The sequence below is a fragment of the Stegodyphus dumicola genome, chromosome X1 (assembly GCF_044657685.1).
Source record: "Stegodyphus dumicola isolate Sdum_Otavi_A_Nest chromosome X1, ASM4465768v1".
Classification (NCBI taxonomy): Eukaryota; Metazoa; Arthropoda; class Arachnida; order Araneae; family Eresidae; genus Stegodyphus; species Stegodyphus dumicola.
The window spans coordinates 236,945,790-236,956,936 of NC_140780.1; the positions used below are offsets into that span (position 1 = coordinate 236,945,790).

At 32.5% G+C, this 11,147-nt stretch overlaps 1 protein-coding gene across 2 annotated transcripts in view; it reads left to right on the forward strand.

Annotated features, from left to right (window-relative positions):
- Window positions 1-10,945, forward strand: part of Glyp (glycogen phosphorylase) — a 74,988-nt gene extending 64,043 nt beyond the window's left edge. Inside the window, exons 17-18 of one of the 2 annotated variants that reach the window (XM_035361789.2) lie at window positions 2,417-2,565; window positions 10,286-10,945. In XM_035361789.2, coding sequence (XP_035217680.1) covers window positions 2,417-2,565; window positions 10,286-10,289 — 153 coding nt within the window. In that variant the 3' untranslated portion in view covers window positions 10,290-10,945. Of the gene's footprint in view, window positions 1-2,416; window positions 2,570-10,285 lie in introns of those variants that run through there. The other variant, XM_085807203.1, reaches the window with a different exon arrangement.
- Window positions 10,946-11,147: the final 202 nt, after the last annotated feature.

Below are 11,147 nucleotides of genomic sequence, written 5' to 3' on the forward strand. Positions count from 1 at the left end.
AAAAGGATAACACAAAAATAATCTTGGCATTTTCTTAATTTGTAATTAAAATCATCTGCAGTACATAAAATATGAAATTTTATGGAATTAGTTTAGATAAAGAAGCTAAGCAAAAATCTAAAAATTATTTGCTTTTATAATTCAAATTTTCTTTTTAGAAAATATTCGTAATTTTATGTTTTCTTGCAATGGCTCAGTCATGAAAGAAAACATATTTAGAAACTTGCAGATTAGTAATTGATTTGCATCAAAAAAGGAAAATCTATTAGAAAAATTACTTGGAAATCATGAGTCACTTTTTCTTCCAAAAAACACACACGCATGTAGTAAGAAACACATACACATCACATGTAACGAATTTTATAATCCATTAATTGTACCTACAAACTTCCCACTCTAGTTTTAGAAACAAAATCGGGATCTAAAGCATTGAGGCTGTGGTGCTTCCAAATGTAAAACTACTGTTCAAAAATCGGAAGGTTCATCCATCTCATTAATGTAAATATCAAAATTTATTATAATTTTTAGTTAAAAAGATGATTATCTAAACACTAATAACCTTTGAATTATTGAAAACAAATATAAGATTTCTGTTAATTAAATTACTTAATGCCAATATAAAATTAAATGAATTTTCATTTATTATATTTAAAAATTATAAATATACTGGTGGTAATATATGCTAAAATATTGTTTCCGTATGGGACAAACTAAGGTGGTATTAGAATATTCTAATTTATAAAAGTCGTCCTTACTTTAATAAAGTTTGAGAAGCATTGCCATTTTTCAGATATATAGTCTGAAACTTCAAAATTAAGTGTCTGAATCAATTTTTCTCATATAGGAGACGACATTTTAATTTTTAGGGTAAGTGAAAATTTTTACTAAAAATTATAGGGAGTGAGGAACTGTATACAAAGTTAGGTATTGTAATTTTTTAGCCTAAAGCACATTAGCCCAGAAGGGCTATTAATTTCATTTTGGCATTTTGCGTTGAAAACTTTAAATGTCGGTTCACTTTTTAAACTGTTGCCACCAAATATTACAGCCCTGTATTGTATTTAAAGAATCTGTATAAATGTGTTGTTGCATGTGTACAGTTTCATAATCGATTGAATTTCACAAGTCCGATAAAAGGTTAATAAAATTTTTTCTTATCACAAGAAATATAACAGATTGCTGGATTTTTCCTTAGAGATATTCGTACAATATCACACAATGTAATCACCAGTTATACTTTAAACTACTAAAACATTAAATGGAATGCAGTTTACTATGCAGAGAAAGCTAATCCGATCAATAATAACAGTGGCTAACTAAACAACTTGCAATAACAGTAACTAAGCAACTAAGTCGAGATGCTCTCTCTCTGGCTTTTTAAATTGGATGCACAAGACAATTCTAGCAATTTCTGGAAAGCAAAAAGAGTAGAATTGCAGTTACAGCTAGCACAGTAGTCAATGACATTTATTCAAATTAAATATAAGTTACCTATATAAACTTTTATTCAATGTTAAAAATGCAAGTGTTCTTGTATTTTTACTTTTCCAGCATAGTTTTCTCTTAAAATATGTCTCGTGCTGCATTGCACAGGGAAATAAAATAATTTTAATTATAATTCTACTAAAAAATATCTAATTAAAGACAAAATTCGTAATAGTATGTGTGTTTCTCGCATTGTGACAACTGTACCTAGAGCCATCAAAGTTTGAATAACGTACGTTTCCACCCGAATATGGGCATGTGGAAGCCCAAATTTGAAATTTATTTTATTGTCTATTTCATATTTTGTAAAAACTTTAATGAATTTTTGATTAACAAACTCAACAATTTCAAAGCAAGAAATGGTAACACTGTACGGATATCTCCAGCGCACGAGACTGTGTATCGGAAATCCTAAAGATATGCTCATTTAAAAATTATTTTGCGATATTGCTGTTGAATTGAATTTTATGGTTTAAGTACGAAGAACAAGATATTTAATAAATAGAGGTAACCCACAAAACGTTAAAAAATGATCCTTTATGCGTAATGTAAAATCTAAAAGCCTTCACATTTTTTCTAATTACATTTTTTTAAATTTAAAAATACCAAAACAAGAATGCAACATTTGAATCAATTTTATAACAGGAAATGTATATCTAAGACCAGTGGTTGCAAAAATAATAATTGTATAAGCACTTCTATGGATTCAGTGTATATTATGTGAAGCTGCTAGTGTCCGCATCTAGAAAATATAAGCTTTGATGTTCGTTTTGTCTGAGTGGAAGGTTTATATACATAAATGATATTTTGGAACTTCATTTTTCGAGAGCTGTATTTCTTTTCCTGAAAATTCTTTTTTTACTTTATGGTGTCATAATAAATTTGAACATGTTTTTACTTGTAAATATTGATAATTATTTTTTATTTACAGAATACTGAAGAGTGGACTAAAATGGCTATCATGAATATAGCATCCTCTGGAAAGTTCTCTAGTGATCGGACAATTGCTGAATATGCTAGGGAAATATGGGGAGTGGAACCCAGTTGGGAAAAACTGCCAGCACCTCATGAGGCTAGAGAGTAAGATTCAATTTATTATGCATTTATTCATTGATTTAATTTTATTTTAAACGAATGTATTCATTTTTCCCCTAGTACAATTTTGTAAATTTTCTTTGATAAAATACACTATCAGGAAAATTCTGTGCTTCTGAAGTTGTTGATAGTGATGAAACTTGTGATGAGACGAAGACGGAGAAGGTATTAAATCTGAATAGCAGTCAATATATTGAGCAAATGCAGGGCCATAATCTCTACATATAATAAAAGGAAGAGTCTCTGTCTGTGTGTCTTTCGTTTGTGCTGCATGTAAGCTAATAGACCCAGGGCTACAAAATTTGGTACATAGGTGCATCTAGATAAAAGCCAATGCACCTTGAAGAGATATTTTTTTTTTTTTTCAAAATTCGAATGAGTTTTTTTTATGATATCTCATCAAATCGATGGCATACAGCCATTGTTGCTGATATATATAACTGTTGCCATTGCTGCCGATATCAGCACTGTTGCCACTCAGAAAAATGAGGGCTATAATTCTGTGCAGATTTTAAGTTTAATATTTCTCTTGGATACTGGACGTTTGTCGAGAGGTACTTGGATACACCATTTGTCAAGAGGACATTTGTTCTCTGGTACATTTAAAAGCCAGACAAAGGCTCGCTGCATAGTCGCTAGTTATATATATTAGCATAATGTGTAGCAGCATTTACCACAAATACATTAGGATATTCGATCTGACAGGGATTCATAAAAACATTAAATGCATTTTTACAGTATTTGCTGTTGATTTTGGAAGTTCAAACACACTGCAGAATAGCTCCAACCAACATCTTGTTGTGTCCCTGTTAGAAACTCAATATAGCAGAGAGTGGTTACTTGCATGCATGAGAATAAATAATACACAACATACCTGTTGGGATTTTGGAACACAAGTGAAGTTTTATTGGTTTGCACAGTTATAGAAGTATATAAAAACAGTGGCGCCATCTATGGGCCAAGAACATATTTAAAGCTAACCTTCTCTACACTCCCACCCACCAGCGGCCGAGCGGTAGAGTCGCTGATCACTGGTAGTTTGGTACGAGGTTCAAATCTGGCGAACGGGCTGGCTGCATGGGTGTTTTCTTTGTTTTCCCCATGTGTAACGTGTATACAAGCCAGTTTTCCTTAGAAAGCCCTCCACGAAGGCATCCCTCCCCTTCGGCAGATAGCCCTCGAGGCTTTGCCGTAATTAAATAACCTTACCTTATAAGGTATTTCTCCCACTTCCCTAGCATCCTTCGTGGTGTAGTGGTTCTGCACACTGGGCCGGTATTCCAGAGGTCCGCGGTTCGATTCCCGGCGAAGGCGTTGTTCATTTTTCATCTCTCTTGCTTCCGAAAAAATCCTAATGACTCTACAACCTAACCTAATCTTTACACTTCCACTTTAGTTTTAAATATCATCATCCTAATTAAATGCAATGAGAAATTGTATCAGCACACATACATATAATAAAACATTAAATTATATTAGTCTTCATTTTAAACACATCATCTTTGCACACATTTCGTGTTTTGCACTGTTTACGTTTTTTGTCAAAAAGTCTGCAATCATATCATTAGTAGTCTTATTGTTCGTCAATGTGCTGAAGTTTCACAACTTCTCGCACGAAATGATGTTGTGTATCAATATGTTTTGATCTACCATGATACACACTATTTTTGCTGCGATTAATAGCATTGTTGTTATCGCAGTATAATAATGCTGGCTTTGCAGTAATAATCGAAAGTTCATTAACAATTTTGTTGAGCCGTATGGCTTCTTTAGTAGCTGCAGAAAGAGCCATATATATTCGGCTTCTGTTGTACTAGTTGCTGCAATGGTAGGCTGACGCTTACTACACCTTGATACTGCACCACCTCCGATGAGGAAAACATATCCAGTGGTTGATCGTCATTCCCCAGCATAGTTCGAGTCACTGTAACAAGGACGCCAGCACTATAGTCCTTTGAAAAAGATAATGTAGCATCTGTAGTGGCTCGAAGATATCGCATGATGCGCTTGACATCATTCCAGTGAACCCTTGCCGGATTATTGGAGAACTGGCTAAGGAAATTCACAGTATAAGTTATATCTGGTGATGTTGCTTCAGCTGTATACAGAAGACTCTCAGTGGCAGCCTGATAAGGAACAGGTAGCTTTTGTTCCTCACTAGTTGGTATCTGCAGTTTATATAACACTTGATTTTGGTCTAGTGGTGTTTTTACACCATGAGATTAATGCGTATTATATTTGTGAAGCATACTCTCTACATGCCGAGTTTGACTAAGGCTAATGGACCCTTTAGTTCTTTCTTGTTCAATTTTAATTCCTAAGTAATAATTTACTGGTTCTAAATCTTTAATTTCAAATTTTTCTTTAAGTTGTTGTTTTACCCAATTTTTAAGTTCTATGTTATTACTAAAAATGAGTAAGTCATCAACACAAATAGTGACAATAACTTGTTCTTTATTTCCATTTAATTTGATATAGACACTATTATCAAAAGAACTTTGCCTCAGTCCCATTTCTATTAAAATGCACTAACAGTTGATACCATAGTCTACCACTCTGCTTTAAACCATCTAATACTTTGTTTAATTTTAAGACAAAGTTTTGCTTGTAAAATTCACTGAAACCCTCTGGAATTTTCATATAAATGTCTTCATTTAGAGTTCCCTGTACAAAAGCCATTACAGCATCAATTTGGTCAATTTCCCAATCATATATAGCTGCATAAGCTAATAAAACTTAATGTTACGTATCGGACAACTGGTGCAAATGTTTTAGTATAATCTATCCCCTCAATCTGAGAATAGCCCTTAGCAACTAAACGTGTCTTATATCTTTCAATCTTGCCTATGGAACTAAATTTAATTTTGAAAACCCATTTACAATCTACAATGTTCTTATCATAGGGTTCATCTGTTATTTCCCAAGTTTTCTTTTTAATATGACCTAATATAGTCTCACATATAGAATCCTTCCAATGGTTTGCATCATTGCCCTTTAACGCTTTATCAATGGTTTTTGGTTCAGAATACGCATCATTTGTTGCCGCTGCTAAAACGTTTACAAAGCACATATGATCTAAATTTGGCATTTGCACTTCTGGCATCCCGTGTATGTTAAAGCCCTGATAACTTTTCGGGAATCTTCCGTTTCTGGTCAACATAGGTAGCTCATCAACTTTGCTACTGTTATCGTGGCTATCATTAACCATCCCTTCTAATTCACTATTCTGATCATCAGCTATTGCATTCTCAGTATCTGAAAATGTCATAATCATGCTCCCACTGAGTGAGGATTCATCATAAAATTTGGGCATATTGCCTTTTTGTAATACATTTCATTTTCTAAAAATTGTACATCTCGTGCATTTATTATTTCAAAAGTTTTGAGATTTATTAATTGATAGCCTTTTCTATCCTGACAGTACCCAACAAGGTATTTGACGGCATATAAGACTCACTTTTTTTCCTAAATTTGGTCTCAAAAAAGTTACCTGCGTCTCATATGTGAAGGACACAGTCTTATACGTGAAGGTAATTGCATTCAATAATTGTTTATTTGGCTTTTACGAAACGTGAGAACTAAAAGAAACCATGCTATTGGAACTTTTTTCCCTTGTGTGTGGCCATCTAAATAAGGGTGCGTCTTATATGCCAGTGCGTCTTATATGCCGTCAAATACGGTATTCTAAATTTCTCAAGTATTTTAAATTTGGGTTATCACCATGCCATTTTTCATAAGAAGTCATACCTGCAACTGCAATAGTTGGAGATATATTTTTACAGTGATTTGCAGTGCTTCATCCTAATAATTGTGATCAAGGTAAGCATCCATTAACATTGATCATGCTCGCTCAACAAGAGAGTTCTGTTATTACGTTCAGCTACACCCATTTGCTCTGGTGTAAATGGAATGGATTTTTGATGCTGAATTCCATTTGATACTAAATAGTTATCCATCTCGTTGTTTTACATACTCAGTACCGTTATCTGAATGTAAGATTTTTATTGATTTGCCAGTTTGCCTTTCAACAAATGCTTGGAATATTTTGATTTTTTCAGACTTCAGATTTATTTTTCAAAAAATAAACAAAAGTCATTCTGGACAAATCATCAATAAAACTAATAAAGTAGCAAGAACCACCAACTGATGTAACATTCATAGGCCCACACAGGTCACTGTGCACTATAATAACTCTTTTGCTCACTTAGTTTTTTCTCTTAGGAAATGGTTGTCTATGCATTTTGCCTTTAATGCATGACACAATTTAACAACTTTCCATTAAATGTAAAAACCTTCGACCATATCTTTTAATCTGATCATTTCTCCTTCACTTAAATGACCTACTCTTTTATGTAATAATTCATTTGAAATATTTTAGCAGTAATTAAAGCTCACTCATTACATAAATCGAAAGAATACAAATTATCTCCAATATCTGTTCCACTAGCAACTAAATGTTTACCGTCATACACAAAACATCTTTTACTTGCAAAAGTACTAACCATTCCAAATACTTTATTTAAATACTTAATGGACAGTAAATTGGCTGTTAACTCCGGAACATGTAAAGCATTACTAAAAGTTAGACTCCCTTTTTTTTATTTCTAGATAAGAGGAAAGTTATTTTACCCTTACCCTCTACTTCTATCACTGAACTTCCTGTTTTTTATTTGATGAATACTAGCATCCTGATAATCATCTAATAATTCTTTATGTGGAGTCATGTGGTAAGAAGCACAAGAATCCATGTACGAAATATTAGATTTAGCTACATGAATTTCTGCTACATAAGCTTCTTCCCCTTTTTTATGTTTTAATCCAAGATTAGACATTTTGTTAAGCTTGTTTTCATTATATCTACCCTTTCTGAGAGGTGACTTCTCACAATTGGAGCTTTTGTGCCCAAACAAATTGCATTTAAAACATTTTCCTTTAAAGTACCTTTTGCCTCCAATATTTGTATTAACAAATGCATATTCAAGCAATTTTTAACATTTTCAACTGTTATTGCCTCACCACAATTTTCAAAGCCATTATAAGAGATTCAAACCTATCAAGTAAATTAGCTAAAATTATTCCTCCAATTAATTCATTAGGTTTAACACCAGTGGATTTTAATTGTTGATAACCTGAAATGGCCTTATGTAAATAGTCGGACATATCCTTGCTCCTTGCAATTAGTATAATAGGTATTCACTAATGTTTTAATTATTGAAACCTTTCTTGTGATTCCCTTATCCTCGTATGTTTCAGCTTATACTTTCCATGCTTCCTTTCCACTTGTTAAATCTCGTATATCATTGAAAATAATTTCACTTACCCCTTCAACTATATATGACAAAGCTTTGATAGATCTTCTTTCGTACCCTCTACATAAGCCCATAAATCTAATTTGATTAGGTGCATTTTCATGGAAAATTTCCAATCCATGTAATTTTCCCTTCCATTCAATTGTTTGTGACTAAATGAACCTTCTCTCCCTGGCATTTTTCTTTTTTTAACTTTAATCAACAAGAGATAAAAAAAATTATAATTTGAGATAAATTCAAATAAATTTCATTCTCAAAGAAACATTTGCCTAAATAATTAACAATCAAGAAATATTTGTACTAGTTAAGTTTTTGCAACCATGTGCTTTGGCTAACCCTAACATAACCATGTGGCCAATTTTGGTTAAAATAATTCTAAAAATTTACAAATAGAATTAAATAAACAACTCATTAGATTATTTATCCTCATTTCTTAATCTGGGCTGGACCCATAACCTGTTAGAAACTCAATATAGCAGAGAGTGGTTACTTGCATGCGTGAGAATAAATAATACACAACATACCTGTTGGGAGTTTGGAATGCAAGTGAAATTTTATTGGTTTACTGCGATACTGCTGTGTTGTTCTGGGTATCTATTGCTGTGGCAATACTACCCAGACATTTAAAGTAGAAAATCTAAGCAGTGTAAAAACCTGAATATTTTTTCCTCTAACGGGAAGATATGATAAATACGAGAGAATACGGTGCCTCATGTACGTTTGCTCGAACACATATGTATGTATGCACATTTGACACACTTTTGATCATGAGTACATGCATTTTACCAATCATCAAAGGCTTGTCATGTATCATACTGTATAGGGCCACCACCTTGGTATGCTTTCACCAAAATCTTTAGATACAATAGGTTAATATGAATTACCTTCCTACCTTTGTTGCATTTATTTAGAGTGCAGCAGGGAATGCAGTGTGGTCCCTATTCCTTGCTATCTAATAAATTTTTTTTTTGAAAACTAGAGAAATAAGTTTATCTTGTATTGCAGCAGTTTTAGCTTCTGGGGAGGAAACAATGAATTTCTATTTTGATTTTCTTGTCTTCTGGCAAGATACAAGAGTGATATTTGAGCTCTTTGCTATTAAGAATAGATGTCGGACCATCAGACTTCAATTTCATTGTGATCTTTGGTAATCCTTTTTTCTGAGAAATCCTCGATATTGACATCGTTCACCGTTAAGTGAATTTAGCTCAACTGTTAGTAGAATCTTGAATTATTACTGAACAGGCTTGAGTTTTTCGTTTGAGTTTGGAGTCTGTAAGGTCTATCTTAGGAATATTTTCATTTCGTTGTAGTACATCAACAGACTCCTTATTATTGACTTTGTTAGAGTATTTAAGAAGATCATTAGTTCTTGATGCTTCCTTGTGGGTTTGAATTACTTAAGAGTGGAGCAACAGTCATCAGCTTAGTAAAGATCTCTTTGATATTCGCAGGTGGGTGTTTTTGAACCTTCAGTTTTAGCTTGCCATCAATGATGTCTTTGCATCTAGTAGTAATATTGATTTTGCCATCTCCTATCTGATTTAGATGATAATTATTAACAGAGGTTAAGTTTTTATCATCTAATGTTATACCTTTGAGAGCTAGATGTGCTTTTTGATGGGACTTGCAGATCTTTCATTTTTAACTGCTGTGAAAGGAATGTTTTCCTTCATAGCTGTCACATGTGGCTACAGTATTAACAGCATTCACCTGACTTTCCTTTGCTGCCTTCAGTCATCTAGAACATTTTGCATTTTGGTGCAGAGGCTAAGGTTTGGCATCTGTTCGCAGCAGACAGATAATAAAACCTTTACAACAAATTTTAATTTTGTCATATTTGACGTTCAAGCCTTCCTAAAAAATATCCTCTTTTTCTATCCGTAACAAAATCTAGGAAAACAGGAAGAACAGAAATCCTAAGGAAGAGGATTTCTGGGCCAGGTAAAATTCCTCTAACACCCACACCATAAGAGTAGATATTCTGTGAAAATTGCACCCTCGAATTCAAACAGTACTCTGGAATGAATTCAGAAAAAGCAGCTGGATGCTATTTGAACAAGACCATAACAAATATTCTGACATGGAAAGAAGCAGTGAAAATAAGTTCTGCAATGATACAATACAGTAGCACTGTAATGGGTGCTTTGTTATGTCTCAGCATCAAGACAAAATAGGCATAAATAAAAGTTAGTGCATGCTTCTACTTTGGATGGAAATCTTCACCCCAATCAATTAGATATAAACAATGGGCTAGATGTGGTTAAAGAAAAATGATTCCTGTAAACATACCTGATGTTCTGTTTAAATTTTTACATTATTTTTCAAAAGTTGTATACTTCTTGGCTTTTTATGTAATAGATATTTTGTAATTCTTCTTTTCTTTCTAATTTCAGATGAATCTAATCGCTTTACCTGCCTCATTTGTTATTGTGATGTTAAAAGATTTATTCATAAAATTGCACATTATATGGTTTGTTTTAGTCCAAGCTTTTTTGAACAAAGTGCTGCTGTGAATGCATCCTTGCCATATAAAGCTCCAGAAACTGCTCTGTCGTCATATTTTAGAAGACAAATATATGCAGTGTAATATGCTTGTAGCTATTTTATGTAATATACATGCTGAATTATTTAGAAAAATGTTACTATATGCAGACTGACTGTATGAATAATTTTACTGAAATCATTAACAAGTTCTTAAAATATTTCAAGGTAAAATTGCTAAAATTTATTACTAATACTTAGTTGTCAACTTAAAACTATATACTCAATTCTCTACATTCTAAGTTTAATTAATGAAACTATCCATATTGGGAATGTTTTTTCCTCTAAAATAGCAATATTTATTGTTCATGTGGATGTTTGTGCTTTGTTAATTCATTAATTTAAATAGATTTTATAATGTTCTCTGGAGCAAATAACTCATGCATTAGGAATACCATAAATATTTTGTACATAGATCTGTATTGTTGAATTTATAAAAATTTAATGTTTTCTTCAACACATATAATTGATTGCATTTTTAAGTTTAATTAAAGTTACAAAATTTTATTAAACTGCAAGCCTCCTTCATTTTCCATGACATTCTCAGTTTCATTTCATTTTTTGTCTTGGCATACTTAAGTTTCAGTGTATTTCTAGAAATTTTGAGCTAGATTAAAGCTATTTAATTTTATATTGATGAATACAATTTCATTCTTTTAGGTTGCAATGAACTCTTACACTTTTCACAGTAATATCTGTAAATATGTAGTATTT